Consider the following 24,167-nt stretch of genomic DNA (forward strand, 5'->3'; position numbering starts at 1 on the left):
TCCTCAACTTTCTAGGTTTTGGGTATCGTAACAAACCTGCAAGTCCGCTTAATATAGGAATTATTTAAAGATTGGATAATTCCATTTTTTATAATGCAAAGATATTTTTATGGTTCAATAGTAGCTATCATATGGCCAAACACAATCAAAAGAGTATAATATAACAGGGAAAAAGTTTAAAATTAAAGAAAGCAACTAATGAAAGAGGCAAATTTCGCAAAAGTAAATAGCGGATTAGTGGTTCATATTGAAATGTAAAACAATTTCAGCATTACTTTCTTTTCAGGTTCAATATTCTGGACACGGTTGAGCGGCTGTGTGATCGGATCTCGACCAGTGAGTTCCTAGAAGACAGAAGAGATGCGGTGAGGGGACTGAAGGGACTCTCGAGGAAGTACAGAGTACATGTGGGGGCACAGGGACTACCCGTCCTAGCACAGGTGCTGAGGAGTGACTACTCGGACACTGAAATCACGGTAAGGTTTTCTTACTCTATCGCTTATTCGAAGCTTCTTTGCTTTAATTAAGTGTAATGAGGATCTAAATTTGTTTAAAAATATCTAACTAATATAAGATTGCGGTGGACAGATTCTGGAAAAGTAAATTCAAATTGTCCGGAAAACAAATTGTTATTGGTTATGGTCAGTGATGTCCATTTTTAAAAAAAAATAAAAATTGAAACTTAAATTAAAATTGTTTACGAAAATTATAAAAATTGTTGGCATCAATTTAAATTTTTCCGAAACGATTTAAATTTTTCTTTTGTCTGTTTTTCAGCAGTTTTTCTGCCATTTTTGGGGACTTTTCGCAATTTTTTGAAAAGAAATCCAAAGAAATTTTTGGGCAGATCTGTTTGCTACAAAAAATCATCAAATTTGTCGTTAAAATTTAGATTGTTTGCTTTTTCCGCTGAACTGTGAAATTAATTATCATGAGTAAACTCTGTACTTTGGCGTCAGATCGAATACCGCAGGAGCAATTTAATTTTTTTTTAAATTTAAATTGCTCGATTCAAATTAAAATCTTTCATTTAAATTGAGTGGGCTCATAATTTTACGTTTAAACAAATTGAAATTTAAATGAAATATTAAATTAAATAAAATATTTTTTTAAATGGACATCACTGGTTATGGCTGAGCGATAAAATACCGAGTTCTGCCTTTTCTGCATTGAATTAGTCGATTTTAAAGCAGTGCAAGAAATTCCATGAGGAAATGGCGACGCTCTTTTCAACATTCACTGAAAATGATTTGGATTCCGGATGGAGCTTTTCGTAAAAAAGAGTTACATTTCAGTTTCCTGTTTCAGCTCTTAACCGTGGACACATTGTACAATGTAATGTGTGATGAAGATGTAGAAGTGAACGGTTTGGAAAACGGAACGGGCGCCAACACGACTGAAGACGAAAGCGAACTTCTAGAACATTCTACCGCGTCATCATCTTATCATACAAATTCCAGTTCAGCATCTAATGGAAGTCCGCCGAAGGATCTCGGAGTTCAGTTTACAGAAATGTTCATCAAGCAACAAGATGTAATATCATGCCTACTAACAGCCTTAGAAGATTTCGATTTTCAACTACGTTGGGCAATCGCAAGATTCATTCACCTATTGTTAGAAAACGCGCAGACGAAAGTGCAGGAAATTGTGCTGACTTCGCCAACAGCAGTGTCAAAGGTCGTTGACCTTTTGTCTGACCCGAGAGAGGTCATCAGAAACGAGGCAATAATTCTCTTAATTTTCCTGTCACATCAGAATACGCCTCTTCAAAAACTAATTGCATTCGAAGGAGTGTTTGAGAAAGTTTTGGGAATCATAGAAGCAGAAGGTTTCAGCGATGGATTGATTGTAGTCGAAGACTGCATAAACCTGATAAATCAATTGTTAAGTCAAAATAGTTCGAATTTGAATTTCTTCCTCGAAAGTGGATACACGCAACAAGTTTCGAAGTTTTTCAATTTTTCAACTGTACAAAATGAAGAATGGCAAGCTCAAAAAATCAATAATGTTCTGCAAATGTTGCATTTGGTGCAGAGTTTGGTATCTCCACAGAACCCCCAACAGACAATTCTAGCGTACCAGAAGATTTTGTTCAAGCACGGAGTCCTGAACAAAATGGCCGTCATTGTTGTATCTTCAGGACTCGATTCAAAAGTGATGTCTGAAGCAATAGTTTGTATCGGTAATTTGATAGCCAATAACCGAACCAATCAAAATTTCTTCGAAAATGTCATGACGATGCAATCCACACCTAAGCCTTCGATTCTTTCCTTGCTTATGACTATGGTCAACGAGAAACAAAAATTGCCTCTCAGAACTGCAATTTTGTACTGTTTCCATAGTTATCTTATGGGAAATGAGGACAAACAATCGGATATAATCAGTACACTTTTGCCTTCGAAAGTAGATACAAGTAATGTTACTAGTGGGCAACTGTTATGTCGAGGTCTTTTTAGCAGGGACCCATGCAGCAATTGGCTCTGCTCGGTCGGACTTTCATACGCTTTAAATGACAAACAAAAGGAAAAGTTACTTCGGGTTCAACTGGCGACTAGTATAGGCAATGCGCCTGTAACCTTAATGCAACACGCGGTGTCGATTTTAACCAAGAACGAATCAACAACGCAAACGAAAATAGGAATGATGATCTTACTCTGCACGTGGTTGCATAACTGTCCGACTGCTGTTAGTTCTCTCTTAAGAATCCCGACAGCCATTTCGTTTTTCATTTCATACCTGTGTGATACTTCGGTTTACCCGAAGGACGAAGATAATGTATCGCGTGCACTCGCGGCATTTTTACTTGGGATCTGTTATCTCTACAACGAAGACAATAAGTCAGTTTGTGAGTTTGACCGAAAAGGTTTGAAGCATATAATTGAAAAGAGAATGGGCTTAGAGCTGTTCAGAAGAAACATGGGTCTTATTTCGACTTCAGAAAGTTTCGGGAAAAATTCTCAGAAAACGTACTTAACTATTTCAAGTCCGGAGCATTTGATACTCGATTTCGAAATTGTGACGCTGTTTAAATCACTTGAGTCAAAAATTTTGGACGCGCTGTCGGGAGCTGAAAATGAAGCAAGTAAAGAAGTTGAAGCTTTGAAACAGGAAATAGCGAGTTTGAAAGATACTGTTAAAAAACAGGATTCTTGGCTGAAAAATAGAGAAACAACCATTTCAGAACTGAATCAGAAAATTGCAGAGATAAATGCGGAAAAAGAAAATTTGAAGTATCAAATTGATGTTATGTCAACAGTAACGCCTGTAGTCTCATCGGCGAATGTACAAACAGATCCTACGCAACCTGAACCCGTGACGACACCATTACTATCGAATTATAATTACTATCCGTACTACCAGCAAGCCCAACAATACGCAATGGCTAATGGGCAGAGTTATTACAATGCTGGTGATTCACAGACTAATGTTATGGGTTGCCAAGATGTCAAAAGTTCGGAAGAATACCAACTGCTCTTCGGAGAAAACTCGCAATTGAAAGCTCAAGTTGAACATTACAATAATGAGTTTGGAAAACTAAGTCAGACTAACACAGAACTGCAAAATCAAATTGCAAGTTTGACTGACGAGTTAAAAAGCAAAGTTTCAGATGCATCGAATTCCATCGATGAAGAAAAGTTGAAATGGTACGAAGCTCAGTATCCGATCTTGCAACAACAATACGAACAAATTTACTCAAGTTTCTATGAGTTGCAGACCAGTTTCAATGAGAAATTTGACCCAGAGCAGAAAATCCAACATCTTCAAGCCAAGGTTTATGAATGCGAATCGGTTAATGCGCAATGGGCACAAAGTGGTGAGTTTTTAAATCAGCAAATAGTCGCTCAGAATGAAACAATTGCTGGCCTTAACGCAAACAACGAAGCGCTGAAAAGCCAAGTTAATGAGTTGAATTTACGAGTTGCGAGCCTAGAAAACGATAAAGTTGAGCTGACGTGTAAAGTGGAGGAACTGAGTCTAACTTTAGTCGAAAGTCGAAGAGATCAAACTATTCAAAATGGTTTCAATGAATCCGAACTGAGTGCGAAATTAGACAATATCAATGTAAATTCGAAAGTTAACTTGACTGTAAATGGCGGAGCTAACGGAGAAGTTCCAAACGGCGAAGAAAAGCAAAGTTACGAAGAAATTGAAAAAGAACTCAATGATTTGAGGTTAGATCAAGATAACCTTCTATTGCTCTTGGCCGATCAAGACACGAAAATTAAGAAAATGAAAAACAAAATAAAAGATAGAGATTCGAGGATGTCGGCTATAAAAGCAGGTCTTGTAGCCATGGGAGCATCTGGCCTAATCGGAGAGGAAATGTTTGTTGGAAATGACAGTGGCAATAGCAGCGATGATTCAAATGATGAAAATGTAGAAGATGGGTTAAAACACAGTGGAAATGGCATATCAACACATGGACTGAATCATCACGATAGATACTCTCTGAATCAAACTGACTCGTCAGTTACAGACTCAAGCTGTAGTTAAACTAATACTAATTTGAAAGAATCGATCCCTAACTTTGAAATTCGTTATCACAAGGATGTAAAGTGTAAAAATAAATGTAGTGTATTTTAAAAGCTTTGGGTTTTATTTGGTGTCAAATTTAATTATATTCTAATTTAGCAACAGTTCTTTCCGCAATAAGTCAGTAGAGTTTTTTTTTCATTTTAATGGGGATAGGGCCAGGGGAGATCCAGAATTTTTTCGAGGGGAAGGAGAGATTTTCGAAAGTTCCTGTTTGATAAAAACAGGTATTATGAAAATGTTATTGGGATCCGGTTTTTTTAAGACGCTTTGGAAAACTTTTCACTTTTTTCAAAAATTTAATTTTTCTCGAAAACTACGCACCGATTTTCAAAAAATGGTACCAATATAAAGTCCGCCCACTCCCGTGTGTGCCGTAAAATCTTCTAGTCTCTTTTTTTACCTTACCCCACTTTCTACAGCCTTCGAAAAAGTGTGTGGGGGGATTTTTGACCCAAATTTTTGATTTTTTTGTTACATGTGCTGAAAAACTACCCTCCCAAATCTGGGAATTAAGGTTAAACGGATAGAAAAATTTGTGGAAAGCTCCCCTGAATAAGCGATGACGCCAAATTTTTTTGCGCAAAAGAATTCTGACCTCGGAAAAGTTGAATTTTTGACTGTTTTTTGAAACTTTTGACTTTTCTCAAAAACTACCCACCCAAATCTAATGAGCAACGTTTTAAGCATCTTTCAACCTAACAACCTCTTGTAATCTTTTCAATTTAGAAGAAAATTGAAGTAGTTGATGAAATTAACAGATTTCAAAGTCATTATTTTGGGAATTACTTTTCTTTGCTATTGGTCTGTTTTTGAAATTAACATTGTCCGTCCGCATCAATAGAAATTTTCAAAAATTTTTTTGAAACGTATTTCCAGCTTTGTTGATCAAAATAATTTCCGAGCTCTCCAAAAAACTGGAGACTTTTGAGAGACTTTTTTAGGTTGATCAAATAATTTTCCGCGCTCTCCAAAAAACTATAAAGACCCTATTACGATTCAAAAAATTGCCACATAGCCTTTTTTTTTAAACAGGCCAAAAACGAAATACAGTAAATTTCTAAACGATTCCTGGGATGTTGGCGTTCTTAACCAATGTTTTCCCGATGAAATTATATGGATTGGGTTATTTCATCGCAGGTGTCAAGCATAGTAGTGCGTGAGAAGGAAACAGTTTAGACAGAGGCGAAGGGTAGCTTTGCAAAATTTGTAACACCAATCAAATTACTATGAAACTTTAAAATATACAAATGCATTTAAATCTACAAGAATTATTGCAAACTCATAATAACTTAATCCAAAGCGTAGAAAAATGTCTATGAAGCTACTCCTGCTCTTCTAATAAACGGGAATGAATTAACAAATCAAAACAGTAACTGAAAAATATTTTGCGGCCATGCAAATAAGAACGTTACAAGAAGTAAACACAGGGGCGAAGCGGAGCTTCGCATCACTTGGGATATTACGAAAACGTATCCTTGCAGACATCCAAAAAAGCGGAGATGAAAATAACTGTCGAAACAAACTTCGAAAAAAAATCATTTTTTTTTTTGGAAATACGAAAAGTGCAATCTAGGAAAAACTGATGAAAAATACAACCACTAGCATTTAACAACCTTAAGTTTTTTCCGAGCATGCACTGAGCCAATAGCATGTGGTTAGATATCAATGGGTCTAAAAAAGGACAAAAAAAATTGTCATAAAAAAACTACAATTTTTCCTGGAAATACGAAAAATTCAATCTCAGAAAATCAGACGACTAACACAACCACCATAATAAAGGAAGCTTTAAATATTTTCCGACTGTCCATTAACCCAACAACACGTGGTTAGACGCCAATTGATCCGAAAATAAAAATACCAAAAGAAGTGGTTGTTATAAAAAATACGACATATTTCCAAAAATTCGACGTAGTTCGACATATTCAGTATATCTCAGACATACGTATATCTCAGTAAAATAAACGCAAAACACAACCTTCAGCGTTAAGCAACAACCCAACAACACTTGGTTAGACGCCAATTGATCCGAAAACAAAAACATCAAAAAAAGGTTGTTATAAAAAATTCATACTTCGAAAAATTTGACATAGTTCGACATATTCCGAAAAATTCAATCTCATTAAAACGAACAAAAGACACAACTTTTAGCAATAACCAAGATTTTAGTAGATTCCAATTGTTTGTTAGGCCGACAAAACGTTGTTATGCGCCAATTGATCAGAAAACAAAAAATGTCAAGGAAATTATAATCGAAAAAATTTGAGCGAATAAAAAGCTTGAACTTTTTACTTTTCTACTACCAACCTGATTTATTCTAAAATAGAAAAAAAAATTGTGAAAGGTAAATTGAACCAAAGTACAACCAAAAAAACAACCAACAAAGTATAAGCCGAAATCAATATGTCGAATAAAAATTCTAATCGGAAAAAAAACTCCACTGCATAAATATATTCACATTTCTTACACCAAAATTGATGTCCATCAATATTCTCAATTTTTCTTACCGTTTTTGAAATTTTGTACTCCTCTCGAAAAATACCCAACCAAATCTAATGAGCAAAGTTTTAAACATCTTTCAAGCTAACAACCTCTTATAATCTCTTTAATTAATAAGAGAACTAGTAGTTGATGAAATTAACAGTTTTCGAAATGACTATTTCTTTGCCATAGGTCCGTTTTTGAAATAAACATTGTCCGTCCGCATCAATAGAAATTTTCAAACGTATTTCCAGCTTTAGCTGGCCTCTAGTTTTTTTTTAGGTTGATCAAAATAATTTCTGAGCTATCCAAAAAAACTAGAGACTGTTTAGAGATTTTTTTAGGTTGATCAAAATAATTTCCGAGCTCTCCAAAAACCTATTAAGACCCTGTTACGGTTTAAAAAAATTCGCGATAGGCAATTTTTTTGAAAACAGGCCAAAAACGAAGCACAGTAAAACTCTAAACGATTCCTGCGATGTTGGCGTTCTTAATATTCTACTATTTGGAACAAATTCAAAATCAAACTTTTCCCGATGAAAATATATGGATTTGGTTATTTCATCGCAGGTGTCAAGCATAGTAGTACGTGGGAAGGAAACAATTTATACAGAGGCGAAGGGTAGCTTTGCAAAATTTGTAGTACCAATCAAATTACTATGAAACTTTAAAATATACAAATGCATTCAAATCTACAAGAAATTTTGCAAACTCATAATAACTCAATCCAAAGCGTAGAAAAATGTCTATGAAGCTACTCCTGCTCTTCTAATAAACGGGAATGAATAAACAAATGAAAACAGTAACTGAAAAATATGTTGCGGCCATGCAAATAAGAACGTTACAAGAATTAAACACAGGGGCGAAGCGGAGCTTCGCATCACTTGCGATATTACGAAATTGTATCATTGCAGACATCCAAAAAAGCTGAGATGAAAATAACTGTCGAAACAAACTTCGAACAAAAGACACAACGAACAAAAGACACAACTTTTAGCAATAACCAAGATTTTAGTAGATTCCAATTGTTTGTTAGGCCGACAAAACGTTGTTATGCGCCAATTGATCAGAAAACAAAAAATGTCAAGGAAATTATAATCGAAAAAATTTGAGCGAATAAAAAGCTTGAACTTTTTACTTTTCTACTACCAACCTGATTTATTCTAAAATAGAAAAACAAATTGTGAAAGGTAAATTGAACCAAAGTACAACCAAAAAAACAACCAACAAAGTATAAGCCGAAATCAATATGTCGAATAAAATTCTAATCGGAAAAAAAACTCCACTGCATAAATATATTCACATTTCTTACACCAAAATTGATGTCCATCAATATTCTCAATTTTTCTTACCGTTTTTGAAATTTTGTACTCCTCTCGAAAAATACCCAACCAAATCTAATGAGCAAAGTTTTAAACATCTTTCAAGCTAACAACCTCTTATAATCTCTTTAATTAATAAGAGAACTAGTAGTTGATGAAATTAACAGTTTTCGAAATGACTATTTCTTTGCCATAGGTCCGTTTTTGAAATAAACATTGTCCGTCCGCATCAATAGAAAATTTTCAAACGTATTTCCAGCTTTAGCTGGCCTCTAGTTTTTTTTTAGGTTGATCAAAATAATTTCTGAGCTATCCAAAAAAACTAGACTGTTTAGAGATTTTTTAGATTGATCAAAATAATTTCCGAGCTCTCCAAAAACCTATTAAGACCCTGTTACGGTTTAAATAAATTCGCGATAGGCAATTTTTTTGAAAACAGGCCAAAAACGAAGCACAGTAAAACTCTAAACGATTCCTGCGATGTTGGCGTTCTTAATATTCTACTATTTGGAACAAATTCAAAATCAAACTTTTCCCGATGAAAATATATGGATTTGGTTATTTCATCGCAGGTGTCAAGCATAGTAGTACGTGGGAAGGAAACAATTTATACAGAGGCGAAGGGTAGCTTTGCAAAATTTGTAGTACCAATCAAATTACTATGAAACTTTAAAATATACAAATGCATTCAAATCTACAAGAAATTTTGCAAACTCATAATAACTCAATCCAAAGCGTAGAAAAATGTCTATGAAGCTACTCCTGCTCTTCTAATAAACGGGAATGAATAAACAAATGAAAACAGTAACTGAAAAATATGTTGCGGCCATGCAAATAAGAACGTTACAAGAATTAAACACAGGGGCGAAGCGGAGCTTCGCATCACTTGCGATATTACGAAATTGTATCATTGCAGACATCCAAAAAAGCTGAGATGAAAATAACTGTCGAAACAAACTTCGAAAAAAATCCTTTTTTTTTGGAAATACGAAAAGTGCAATCTAAGAAAAACAGATGAAAAATACAACCACTAGCATTTAACAACCTTAAGTTTTTTCCGAGCGTGCACTGAGCCAATAACACGTGGTTAGATATCAACGGGTCTAAAAAGGACAACAGAAATTGTCATAAAAAAACTAAATTTTTTCCTGGAAATACGAAAAATTCAATCTCAAAAAATCAAACGACAGACTCAACCACCATAATAAAGCAAGCGTTAAAAATTTTCCGACTGTCCCTTAACCCAACAACACGTGGTTAGACGCCAATTGATCCGAAAAGAAAAACACCAAAAGAAGTGGTTGTTATAAAAAATACGACATATTTCGAAAAATTCGAATTAGTTCGACATATTCAGTAACATACGTATATCTCAGTAAAATAAACGCAACACAAACCTGGGGTGTTGGCATTTATAATATTCTACTATTTGGAACAAATTCAAAATCAAACTTTTCCCAATGAAATTATGTGACTTGGGTTATTTCATCGCAGGTGTCAATCCTAGTAGTACGTGAGAAGAAAACAGTTTAGACAGAAGCGAAGGGTAGCTTTGCACAATTTGTAATACCAATGAAACCACTATGAAACTTTATAATATACAAATGCATTTAAATCTACATGAAATTTTGCAAACTCATACTAACTCAATCCAAAGCATAGAAAATTTTCTTTGAAGCTACTCCTGCTTTTCTAATAAACGAAAATGAATAAACAAATCGAAACAAAAACTGCAAAATATGTTCCGGCCATGCAAATAAAAATATGTTACAGGAAGTAAACACGGACCAAGCGGAGCTTCGCATCACTTGCGATATTACGAAAACGTATCGTTGCAGACAACCAAAAAAAACAGTGAGATGGAAATAACTATGTCGAAACAAAAACTTCAAAAACTCAATTTTTTTGGAATTACGAAAAATCCAACCTCAGAAAAACAGACGACAAACACAACCAACATAATAAAGCAAGCTTAAACTATTTTCCGACCCTCCATTAACCCAACAACACTTGGTTAATCGCCAATTGATCCGAAAAAAAAATATATCAAATAAATGATTGTTATAAAAAGTTCGACATACTTTGAAAATTCGACATATTACGACATATTAGTTCGGCATATTACGAAAAATTCAATGTCAGTAAAACAAACGAAAAACACAACTTTTAGCAATAACCAAGTTTTTAGTAGATTTCGATTGTTTGTTAGGCCGACAAGTCGTGGTTATGCGCTATTTGATCCGAAAACAAAAAATGTCAAGGAAATTATCATCGAAAAATTTTGAGCTAATAAAAAGCTTGAACTTTTTACTTTTCTACTACCAACCTGATTTATTCTAAAATAGAAAAAAAAATTGTAAAAGTCAAATTGAACCAAAGTACAACCAAAAAAACAACCAACAAAGTATAAGCCGAAATCAATATGTCGAATAAAAATTCTAATCGGAAAAAAAACTCCACTGCATAAATATATTCCCATTTCTTACACCAAAACTGATGTCCATCAATATTCTCAATTTTTCTTACCGTTTTTGAAATTTTGTACTTCTCTCGAAAACTACCCAACCAAATCTAATGAGCAAAGTTTTAAACATCTTTCAAGCTAACAACCTCTTTTAGTCTCTTAAATTAATAAGAGAACTAGTAGTTGATGAAATTAACAGTTTTAGAAATCACTATTTCTTTGCCATAGGTCTGTTTTTGAAGTAAACTTTGTCCGTCCGCATCAATAGAAAATTTTCAAACGTATTTCCAGCTTTAGCTGGCCTCTAGTTTTTTTTTAGGTTGATCAAAATAATTTCCGAGCTATCCAAAAAACTAGAGACTGTTTAGAGACTTTTTTTAGGTTGATCAAAATAATTTCCGAGCTCTCCAAAAATCTATAAAGACCCTGTTACGGTTTAAAAAAATTCGCGATAGGCAATTTTTTGAAAACAGGCCAAAAACGAAGCACAGTAAAACTCAAAACAATTCCTGCGATGTTGGCGTTCTTAATATTCTACTATTTGGAACAAATTCAAAATCAAACTTTTCCTGATGAAAATATATGGATTTGGTTATTTCATCGCAGGTGTCAAGCATAGTAGTACGTGGGAAGGAAACAATTTAGACAGAGGCGAAGGGTATCTTTGCAAAATTTGTAGTACCAATCAAATTACTATGAAACTTTAAAATATACAAATGCATTTAAATCTACAAGAAATATTGCAAACTCATAATAACTCAATCCAAAGCGTAGAAAAATGTCCATGAAGCTACTCCTGCTCTTCTAATAAACGGGAACGAATAAACAAATGAAAACAGTAACTGAAAAATATGTTGCGGCCATGCAAATAAGAACGTTACAAGAATTAAACACAGGGGCGAAGCGGAGCTTCGCATCACTTGCGATATTACGAAATTGTATCATTGCAGACATCCAAAAAAGCTGAGATGAAAATAACTGTCGAAACAAACTTCGAAAAAAATCCTTTTTTTTTGGAAATACGAAAAGTGCAATCTAAGAAAAACAGATGAAAAATACAACCACTAGCATTTAACAACCTTAAGTTTTTTCCGAGCGTGCACTGAGCCAATAACACGTGGTTAGATATCAACGGGTCTAAAAAGGACAACAGAAATTGTCATAAAAAAACTAAATTTTTTCCTGGAAATACGAAAAATTCAATCTCAAAAAATCAAACGACAGACTCAACCACCATAATAAAGCAAGCGTTAAAAATTTTCCGACTGTCCCTTAACCCAACAAAACGTGGTTAGACGCCAATTGATCCGAAAAGAAAAACACCAAAAGAAGTGGTTGTTATAAAAAATACGACATATTTCGAAAAATTCGAATTAGTTCGACATATTCAGTAACATACGTATATCTCAGTGAAATAAACGCAACACAAACCTGGGGTGTTGGCATTTATAATATTCTACTATTTGGAACAAATTCAAAATCAAACTTTTCCCAATGAAATTATGTGACTTGGGTTATTTCATCGCAGGTGTCAATCCTAGTAGTACGTGAGAAGAAAACAGTTTAGACAGAAGCGAAGGGTAGCTTTGCACAATTTGTAATACCAATGAAACCACTATGAAACTTTATAATATACAAATGCATTTAAATCTACATGAAATTTTGCAAACTCATACTAACTCAATCCAAAGCATAGAAAATTTTCTATGAAGCTACTCCTGCTTTTCTAATAAACGAAAATGAATAAACAAATCGAAACAAAAACTGCAAAATATGTTCCGGCCATGCAAATAAAAATATGTTACAGGAAGTAAACACGGACCAAGCGGAGCTTCGCATCACTTGCGATATTACGAAAACGTATCGTTGCAGACAACCAAAAAAAACAGTGAGATGGAAATAACTATGTCGAAACAAAAACTTCAAAAACTCAATTTTTTTGGAATTACGAAAAATCCAACCTCAGGAAAACAGACGACAAACACAACCACCATAATAAAGCAAGCTTAAACTATTTTCCGACCCTCCATTAACCCAACAACACTTGGTTAATCGCCAATTGATCCGAAAAAAAAATATATCAAATAAATGATTGTTATAAAAAGTTCGACATACTTTGAAAATTCGACATATTACGACATATTAGTTCGGCATATTACGAAAAATTCAATGTCAGTAAAACAAACGAAAAACACAACTTTTAGCAATAACCAAGCTTTTAGTAGATTTCGATTGTTTGTTAGGCCGACAAGTCGTGGTTATGCGCTATTTGATCCGAAAACAAAAAAATGTCAAGGAAATTATCATCGAAAAATTTTGAGCTAATAAAAAGCTTGAACTTTTTACTTTTCTACTACCAACCTGATTTATTCTAAAATAGAAAAAAAAATTGTAAAAGTCAAATTGAACCAAAGTACAACCAAAAAAACAACCAACAAAGTATAAGCCGAAATCAATATGTCGAATAAAAATTCTAATCGGAAAAAAAACTCCACTGCATAAATATATTCCCATTTCTTACACCAAAATTGATGTCCATCAATATTCTCAATTTTTCTTACCGTTTTTGAAATTTTGTACTTCTCTCGAAAACTACCCAACCAAATCTAATGAGCAAAGTTTTAAACATCTTTCAAGCTAACCTCTTTTAATCTCTTAAATTAATAAGAGAACTAGTAGTTGATGAAATTAACAGTTTTAGAAATCACTATTTATTTGCCATAGGTCTGTTTTTGAAGTAAACATTGTCCGTCCGCATCAATAGAAAATTTTCAAACGTATTTCCAGCTTTAGCTGGCCTCTAGTTTTTTTTTAGGTTGATCAAAATAATTTCCGAGCTATCCAAAAAACTAGAGACTGTTTAGAGACTTTTTTTAGGTTGATCAAAATAATTTCCGAGCTCTCCAAAAATCTATAAAGACCCTGTTACGGTTTAAAAAAATTCGCGATAGGCAATTTTTTGAAAACAGGCCAAAAACGAAGCACAGTAAAACTCAAAACAATTCCTGCGATGTTGGCGTTCTTAATATTCTACTATTTGGAACAAATTCAAAATCAAACTTTTCCTGATGAAAATATATGGATTTGGTTATTTCATCGCAGGTGTCAAGCATAGTAGTACGTGGGAAGGAAACAATTTAGACAGAGGCGAAGGGTATCTTTGCAAAATTTGTAGTACCAATCAAATTACTATGAAACTTTAAAATATACAAATGCATTTAAATCTACAAGAAATATTGCAAACTCATAATAACTCAATCCAAAGCGTAGAAAAATGTCCATGAAGCTACCCCTGCTCTTCTAATAAACGGGAACGAATAAACAAATGAAAACAGTAACTGAAAAATATGTTGCGGCCAAGCCAATAAGAACGTTACAAGAATTAAACACAGGTGCGAAGCGGAGCTTCGCATCACTTGCGATATTACGAAAACGTATCATTGCAGACATCCAAAAAAGCGGAGTTGAAAATAACTGTCGAAACAATCTTCGAAAAAAATCAATTTTTTTTTTGGAAATACGAAAAAGGCAATCTAGGAAAAACAGATGAAAAATAGAACCACTAGCATTTAACAACCTTAAGTTTTTTCCGAATGTGCACTGAGCCAATAGCATGTGGTTAGATATCAATTGGTTTAAAAAAGGACAAAAAAAATGTCAAAAAAAACTACAATTTTTCCTGGAAATACGAAAAATTCAATCTCAGAAAATCAGACGACTAACACAACCACCATAATAAAGCAAGCGTTAAATATTTTCCGACTGTCCATTAACCCAACAACACGTGGTTAGACGCCAATTGATCCGAAAATAAAAATACCAAAAGAAGTGGTTGTTATAAAAAATACGACATATTTCGAAAAATTCGACGTAATCCGACATATTCAGTAACATACGTACATCTCAGTAAAATAAACGCAACACACAACCTTCAGCATTAAGCAACAACCCAACAACATTTGGTTAAACGCCAATTGATCCGAAAACAAAAACATCAAAAAAGGTTGTTATAAAAAATTCATACTTCGAAAAATTTGACATAGTTCGACATATTCCGAAAAATTCAAACTCATTAAGACGAACAAAAAACACAACCTTTAGCAATAACCAAGCTTTTAGTAGATTCCAATTGTTTGTTAGGCCGACAAAACGTGGTTACACGCCAATTGATCAGAAAACAAAAAATGTCAAGGAAATGTCATCGAAAAAATTTGAGTGAATAAAAAGTTCGAAGTTTTTACTTTTCTGCTACCAACCGACTTGATTTATTCTAAAAAAGAAAATTTTTTTTATGTAAACCTTGAATTGAACCAATGTATAACCAAAAAGTTTCAACAAAATATGAGCCGAAATCGATATGTCGAATAAAAATTCTAGTCGAAAAAAGAACGAAAAAAAAACGGAAATTATACCAGTCAGGGGTGGTAAGTTTGAAAAACTAAAAACATTAAAAAATGGCACTTGAAACTACAATGAAAATTGCCTACAGTACAAAAAATTGGAGTGTTGCAAGAACGCCGATAAACTAAAGTCAGAATTAATCTTTTAGCTTGATTTAAGAAGTGGCCACTAAATTGACAATACTTGGGTAGACAAACATTGAGTCGAAAATGAAAAAAGGGCTTTGTCAAATGAAAAAAGGGCCTCTTAAAAATTACAAACAAATCATAATCAAATTTTGTCCCTCAAAAGACACAAAATAAATTGACTTAGACATTAAAACTTTAGCTGAAACCATTTGCATCAAAAAAACATTAGCATCGAAAAAAACTCAATCACATTGTTTTAATTGAACCAGAAAAATTCCTTGTGTTATTTAAAAACAAAAATTAGACAACAAAATTTATAGTCTGATTGCAAAATGCATTCAAATCGCAAGCGTAAATTTGATTTCAGATTTTGTTGGACAATTGAGGTTTATTACCACTACGCCAGATGAGCTGGGTGTTTGTTGATTTTGAACTTAATTTAAAGCAAGATGAAACATCTGCTTAAACTTGTGAACAGGGTTGTTTGCGGCGGAAAAATCTAATACCTCGCTGCAATACTTTTGCTTATGGCAAGGGTTAAAAAGCAAAGATCTTGCTATTAAACATATGCCGACAAAAGATCAACACAAGAAGTAAAGCGCACCAATTAACACTTCCAGGTTGCAAAAATTTCCAGGTTGCAAAAAGTACAGATGGTGGCGTCCCTCATGCTTGAAGGACCGAATGCTTGAATTTAATTTTAGCTTACTTTCAGCCAATAAGAATTGAGTATTCAAAATCTCAAAGTAAATCGCGAAAATCTCAAAGTAAGAAAATAAATCCAGGCCATTAGTGTTAATATTGACTGATTAGATAATAAGCAGATGTGTTTTGAAGACTGAAAATTTCTTATGATTTTGGCCCCCGTAGTCTTGATGATTATCTGAAAAGTATTGCGGTTGTAACCCGCAATTTGTAATATTTTTGATTATTTTCCACTGATTTAATACTTTTTCTGTTAATATTGAATTCGATTTTGTGAGAAAGGCATTTAGCCAATAGAAACGCTTAGCGGTTTCGATTGGTTGAAATTCTTCAAGCATTCGGTCCTTCAAGCATGAGAGCCCTCCCCAGTACAGATTATAGCTGGACTCACACTCCTGATATTTTTCACGCAAAAGCCTTAGCTCTGCCCCAAATACGCAGAATCAACCTCTTAACTTACAAATTAAGATAGTTCAGAAAAATCAAACGAAGCGGAATAACAAATACATATTTCAAAAGTCGAAAATTAGTGAAAGTCAGGAAGCGGAAAATTTTGTTCATAAAAAGTGCTTTTCTGTTTTTTTCTGGTGGTTATTTTTTTCAAAAAAAGATAAAAACAGAAAAGTTCTTAGAAAGGCATAAATCAACTCTTTTGTACGTTTTCCACTAGAACTTTCGGGCAGTCACCCAGCTGTCCTTCGAAAACCTAAAAATTCTTTGGATTTTATGTGACGATACCAGCGCATGAAAGAGTTTGGGTTGATTTCTCATCACAAACACCGACTTGTGATTTTTCTCTAAAATTTTTTGATGTTTTTGGTCAAATTCAGGTAATTTTTTTTTTAATTTAAATTTGAGCGGCAAAAAAAAAATTGAAAAAATGTTTATTTTTTAACGTCCCCTGGTGACAGATATTTTACATGAACTAAAGACCGGCCCAGCTAGACCTTTAATGACTTGGAGACCGAACACCGCATAGGGAGAAGGTAATAATTTTCTACCTTAATATAACTCTGCTTTATGCTAAGTTTTAAGTTGTTTGCAATGATATTTATCAATTATTGAATACGTTTAATTTTCTTATCTGGATTCTGGTTGGATAAAGTAATATTTGCTTCTTTTTGATCTGTAAATTTTTGAACAGTCTTCTTTTTGTTAAGTAACTCTTCATGATTATCTTTTTTTCCTTACAAATCTATTTACTTCAAGATGTCCAAGACTGTGGCAACGCTGTTTCGTCATTTAATTTTTTTGTACAAATTATTACAGAAATTGCAACAGAGGCAGGTTTTGATGAGCTAAAAGTGATTCGTAAATTACCTTTCGTCTTAATTTGGCAGTTCAAGCGTCGATAAAAAGCCAACGAAAAAGCTTTCGTTGTTCGTAGTTAAGTTGACAAACTTTTAATATAAAATCTACTATTGATTTTAGTACGACACGATGTTTTTTTGCAGTTTTGCGACAAGTGACGAAAAAATGACAGAATTCTTCAATCAACATTACTCCCATCTACAAATCATAATTTTGGTTAAGCCCCTCGCATTTAACCTGCTTTACAGAACATATTTATCAAGTTACCTAAAAAACTATAGAAGCAATTTGAAAAAAAAACTTGGTTCCATTAGCTAAAATCAAAAGAACATCTAAATCTCCAAATCATGGGTTATCATTCGTTTCAAATTTCTTGTCATGAAAACGTTCTAATAATTCTAATACAAATAATCATTTTCATTATGAGATTCAGCAGTATAGAAGCGTATCCACTGACCGCTTCTATAAACGATCAGTGCACACCGGAATTGGAAAGATTGGTAGAAAATATCTGTAAATTCGATAGCGAACGTGAGTTAACTCAAATATAAATCCTCTAGTTTGAAATACGTTGGACAAGCTACCGAGAAAAAGAGGCCAAAAGGCTAAATTTGCTCAAAAAGATGAATTTAAATTAAACAGGCGTTGTGCTCAGTTGCGGTAAGGTTCGGAGGACCCGTAGGGATTCGAATGACCATCCATCGATACCCCGAACCCTTTTGGTACTGTTTAGTCACATTCAAATCTGGCAGCCGACCGACCTTTTGGCGCCTATAAATACTAAATTTTAGGAAGGAGCGCAAGGCCTTCAAAACCTTCCAAAGAGAGCCCAAAAACGGCACTTTCACCATTTTTTCAAAACATTGCAACAGGCGCAAAAAAATCAACAGAAAAGGGGTCTTTGAAGTGCTTTGAGAAAGATCTGAAAATCAATTTGGTCGAACTAAGAATAAGCCTCAACACCCTCCTCGAGAAAATTCTAGATCCGTTCCTGGTTGTGTTTAGTTTTGAACAAGCCCAAAATTTAGCGTGAGACATGAGAATCCGAAAAATCAGTTCCCCTAGCTTTATGTTTGAAGCCTTTAATTTTCAGAAAATTTCAATCAACGCCAAATACGCCCTAGCTACAGTTTTTCTTTCACTAGAACTTATATCTCAAGTTATTGTGGTTCTCTTGTTTCAGGTCGAGACATCGAGGCTGAAAAAGAGCTCCTTAGACTTGCAAACTCTACAAATGCGATTCCGGCTCAAGAACAACCAGGAGTCTGCCTAAATCGAGTAGAACAGGAATGCCGACACAGTTTTCACTGTTTCTCACTCTCAAGTATCGGCGACCAATTCACTTTTAACGTTTTCACGGAAGATATCCTGCTCACGATTCCGAATCATAGTAAAAACAGGGATAACTGTAGCACAAAATGGCAACAATTTGCAATCCGTGGATGCTCGAAACACGTCACAATTTTCCTGCCCACAGCAATCAAGCGAACAAAACACTAGTTAAATTGAATATAATGATAGAAACTTAGTTATTATAAGCCAACTTGTAAAAAAACTAGTTGTATATAAATTTTGCCCATTTTGTAATAAATTTAGATCAATCGCTCGTTACCGTTACAAAGGGGACTTCTAACCAGTCAGAATTTTCAAAAAGTATCATAATTTTAAAACGCAGAGGCGAAGCTAAGTTTCGCAACAAATGCGATACAGATCTTGCTTGCACTGTAAGCAAGGTACTTTGCATTTGCAAGTACGAGTGTTTTTCATTCTATTTTCTGGGGGGGGGGGGTTATTGAAACTAATAAAAAAAAATCGTAAAATCTTTTTTTTTCAGATCAGTAGGTGTCTGCTCAAAGATTGCCGGCTAAGCTGTCACATCTTTTTTGTACCGTAAGCAACTTTCAATGTAGATGCAAGTGCAAATGTTGTTCATTCTAGTTTCAGGGGAATTTGAAAGATTTTGAAATAAATATATTTTTTCGTTTCAACTGTTGTCTGCTCAAAAATTGCTGACATCGTTGTCACATCACTGATTTTTCTGGTGCTGTAATTGCAAGTGCAAGTGTTAGTTATTGTAGTTTCATGTGGGACTTTAATTTTAAAAAGTTTCTTAAACCACGTTTTTTTCGGTTCAATTGAACGATATTTAAGTTTCAATGAGTAAAATCTATAACATTATTTTATATCCAAGTATACTGTATTATTACAAACAGATTCCAGCATCTGATAAAAACTGTCATAACCATTCCAGGTCATCTAGGCCAATCGCTTATTTCAGCACCAAACGACAATAGCTGAGTTAGAAAATCATAGAAATTCCTCGGTTTTCTGGAGCTAAATTGTTCATTTGGGAAATATTTTAAACATCGTTTGTTCCTTGCTTTTTCTTGCTTTCAACTCTAAAAGAATCACTCTTCACGAAGTGAATAAAATCACAGTCGTCTGACTTGAACTGCTATTATTGTTTACAGTTATGGAAGACAGTTGAAATAAACCATTTTTAATGTTTATTAATTTTTTTTATTTAATTGCTTTATAATGTCTACTTTTTTAAATAAACTTCAATTAATGCTGGTTGTTGCTAAACGGTGACTTATTTTTGTCTGTTTTAAAACTTGCCTCTGAAAAATTAAGGTTCAAATAATGCTCATTCTCTTATTTTTATCCATTTTTTCACAAATTTAAACCCTAAATTACATTTTAATAACCCGACTTTTGGAGAAAGTGAGGAAAAAAAATGTCTGGGGTGGTTGTTTTTACTCAGGACAATTTTAAAAAGAATTTGCTGCATGTGGAATTAATCCACTATACTACCCTGACTCTGCGGTCGTTCTGAATCAATTCTAGCTAAACTGCTCGGTTAAAGCTAAATATTCAGCTTTACAAAATAGTGCCAAATCAAGTATAGGCAAGCTAATTAGTCGTCATAATTCCCTATGCAGTCAATATTTCATTAACCAAAAACTATTATAGACAAGTTAAAGGGTATTGGAACATTCAGGTCTTTGCCCTGATACACGTGCAGAGTCTTATTATTAACTTTATAAACCCAATTCTTAGTAAGAAAAAACAAATTTAAACTTAACTGTTGCTGCGTATAAAAATTTCTAAATTTCCAAGGCACATGAGTTCTGAAAAACTGTTTTGTTATCTCAATCACTCCTAAAGAGTTTTTTTTATTAGCCCCTGCCCTGCTAAGTGCAGGACCAACCGTGGGGAGGGGGAGCTGTCATCCATTTTGCCGCAGCCGGTCCCACTTTGAGGAGGCGGATGACACTGAGACCCCTCCAACTGTGGCCAAAGCGGGATTCGAACGCATGACACTCGTGTTGAGTAGAAGCGCTTCATATTAGAACCAGTTCACGCGTAACTTGAACTCCGAAAACAATTTTCAGAAAAATATCCCAGTTTTAAAAAAGAACCAGTTTGAATATTTTCGTATTCTAGACTGATTATCATCAGGTATTGAAAAATATTATTCCCATATTTTTTTTACAATTTTTGAAGACTTTAATATATTTAGGCTCTTTTCGTATAAATTTGAGCTTAATTTTATTTCACTCGAGCTATTCAGGAAACTGTTGGGAAGTTCTCTGAAGCAACCAGCTATTTTTCTCAAATAGATAGAAGCTTATAAATCATTAAGGGAGCAATAAAGATTTCATTTTACATAATTGCCAATAAAATAACTATTTGCCAAAAATTTCTCAAACAAAAGCATTAAAAAATTAAAAGTTTTTGTTCCGACTATTGAAAATTGGGAAACTTTGTTTGTATTCGGATAAACTGTAGTTTTCCCTTTTTTTATTTTCCACGATAAATCAATATCCACAAATAATCAGTGGAATGGGTCAAATGATATAATATCAAACTTTAAGTTGAGGCTTTAGTTTTTTTCCTTTTTTTGCGTTTCCACCATAAATCAGGACCCACAAATAATCATTGGAACGGATCGAGTGATATTATAATCATAATAATCATAATAATAAAAATAATAATAATCTTGATAATCATAATAATAATCATAATAATCATAATCATAATAAGATTGAATTAAGCCCGCAAGGCGGTGACTAGTTGCTTTGAGTTATTGATAACAAACTTAGTAAAATAAACTTAAGAACCATGACTCTGGATAAATCGAGTATTTGAAGGTTTGTAGTTTGTCAACCAATAAAAGGTTCAATATTTTTCTAAAGATTACAGGTTCTTGAAAAAGGTCATAGCCTAGCAAATTGTTCAATCTCGCGAGAGTGTTTGACATTTCTGCGACACGGTAAAAGAAATTTTCACAAGGTTCTGCTCCGTGTTATCATTGACAGTCTCAAAAACGTCTTGTGTCCCGTTCGATTTGAATCAGGGCCCTTGTCGGTTGTCGAGAAATCAACAAAAATTATCGGCAACTCATTATTAGGAATAATATTCAGCAAAATTAAAAAGTTTTCAAATAAAGGCAGTGAAACTGGCAACAAATTGCTTTTATTCATATAACATAAAACTCATCAGTAAAAAAAACATGATCCTCATCATTCATATCATGTTTTTTGTAATATCATTTTTAACACCGTCATTAAAATTTTTCTATTCGGTTACATTGGTTTTTAGTCGCCAACCAAAATGGAGATGCATAAAAAACTATTGATAGTATGCAACTTTTAAAAAGCGAAGCCCGAACAGAGCTTTTCAGTGAGTTTGGTGAAGATTTTCTGATTTAATTCAATTGAATGTTTTTTATGCCTTTCGATTATGTGGTATATCTTTGACCTTTTAAAATTGCATCAAACACCAAGGTCTTTCACCGTGTTTTTAAAGCTATTTGTTCTCCAACAATAGATAAAAGATCGCTTAAAGGGTATCGTTTGCTTAATTTTTGAAAACTAATTTGTTCAAATTTGTCAAAATTGAAGTCAATTCCGTTTTCTGCAGTCCAGGTCATAAGATTGTTCAAGTTTGTTTGAATCGAAGAAAGGTCAAACCAATTTCCAATAATATTTGTATCGTCATCATATAAAAAAGGAGGGGTTGCCAATAACTTCTGGCATATCGTTTATATATAAAGAAAACAAGAACACTGCAAAAATTGATCCCTGTGGACCACATCATATCATATTAGAACTCTTTCAGTCCTGATATTAAATTAATTGTTTTAAAGAATTTCAAAATTGACAAAATTCTGTTTGAAAATTTCAATTTTTGTTCATTCAGGCTTATTTTGTTTTTCAAATATTTTTTTTTACTAAAAAAATCATTGTAACGAGTGGAGTGATTTATTCTGTTAGTCTTTTCAGTCTCGGTTCGACTGAAGTTGAAAAAATTTGAAAAAAACAGTATCGAGAAAAACAAGTTTGGAGTTTTTGAGTTTTGGTTCAATTTTGGCTGCGAAAAAGTTTTTAATAGAGGAATTTGCTATGAAACGTTAGTTTTTTCCTTTTTTTGAATTTTGCTTTTAGTTTGTTTCAATCATTTTTCGACAAAACTGTTGACTGATTTGTCTTTTCAACTGTGACTGTCAAATATGCCTAAACTTCAGGTTTTCTTCAAAGCCTTTTGATCCTACCACGCACAAAAAAACATCCTTAACAAGAAAAAAGCATGAAAAAATTTATGTACTATTTTTAGGAATATGATCGGAACATTCTGTGCTACTTGCAGGGGCAGATCTAGGATTTTCGAAAAACTTTGTCGACCTTTTTTTCAGGTCGACCAAATTGATTTTGTTAGCTCTCCCAAACCACTATAAGGCTATAAAGACCGTAACTTGACCAAAATTTTTTGCGCCGCAGGCAAATTGTTGAAAAAAGACCAAAAAAAGGCGTTTTTAAGCACTTTTTAAAAAATTTTGACCAAAACATTGCGTTTTTTCAGCGCGCGCTCCCCCCTTAAAATTAGTATATATTTTTGCTCAGAAAAAAAAAGATATTAAGAATTAATTTAGCTGATCCGATTTGAACACTTTCCAAATTTAACATATTTACAAATCAACATTAACCCAATAAAGATACTGCATGGCTCATTCGGTCGTCGCCAGATGGTGCCCAAGAGATCCGAGCATCTTATAGAGATGAAAGAGATTAAAAGAAATCAGTATGACACAATTTAAATTCCGTAGTATGGAAGCTTGGACATTAAAAATTGTTGAAAAAAGGCTAAAAACAGGCGTTTTTAAGCACTTTTTAAAAATTTTTGACCAAAACATTGCGTTTTTTCAGCGCGCGCTCCCCCCTCAAAGTTAGTATATATTTTTGCTCAGAAAAAAAAGATATTAAGAATTAATTTAGCTGATCCGATTTGAACAATTTCCAAATTTAACATATTTACAAATCAACATTAACCCAATAAAGATACTGCATGGCTCATTCGGTCATCGCCAGATGGTGCCCAAGAGATCCGAGCATCTTATAGAGATGAAAGAGATTAAAAGAATCTCTTTTAAGCTGATCCGATTTGAACATTTTCCAAATTTAACTCATTCGGTCGTCGCCAGATGGTGCCCAAGAGATCCGAGCATCTTATAGAGATGAAAGAGATTAAAAGAAATCAGTATGACACGATTTAAATTCCGTAGTATGGAAGCTTGGACATTAAAAATTGTTGAAAAAAGGCCAAAAAAAGGCGTTTTTAAGCACTTTTTAAAAATTTTTGACCAAAACATTGCGTTTTTTCAGCGCGCGCTCCCCCCTCAAAGTTAGTATATATTTTTGCTCAGAAAAAAAAGATATTAAGAATTAATTTAGCTGATCCGATTTGAACAATTTCCAAATTTAACATATTTACAAATCAACATTAACCCAATAAAGATACTGCATGGCTCATTCGGTCATC

At 33.7% G+C, this 24,167-nt stretch overlaps 1 protein-coding gene across 2 annotated transcripts in view; it reads left to right on the forward strand.

Annotated features, from left to right (window-relative positions):
- The window catches only part of LOC134839523 (integrator complex subunit 9-like), a 228,060-nt gene that overhangs the window by 38,376 nt on the left and 165,517 nt on the right, over positions 1–24,167 (forward strand). The window contains exons 3-4 of one of the 2 annotated variants that reach the window (XM_063855100.1): positions 287–476; positions 1,309–4,635. The exons of the other annotated variant lie outside the window; for it this stretch is intronic. Of the exons in view, the coding sequence (XP_063711170.1) occupies positions 287–476; positions 1,309–4,494 (3,376 nt within the window). The 3' untranslated portion in view covers positions 4,495–4,635. Of the gene's footprint in view, positions 1–286; positions 477–1,308; positions 4,636–24,167 lie in introns of those variants that run through there. 2 annotated transcript variants of the gene reach the window in all.

This window comes from Symsagittifera roscoffensis, chromosome 2 (genome assembly GCF_963678635.1).
Source record: "Symsagittifera roscoffensis chromosome 2, txSymRosc1.1, whole genome shotgun sequence".
In the NCBI taxonomy this organism is placed as follows: domain Eukaryota; kingdom Metazoa; phylum Xenacoelomorpha; order Acoela; family Convolutidae; genus Symsagittifera; species Symsagittifera roscoffensis.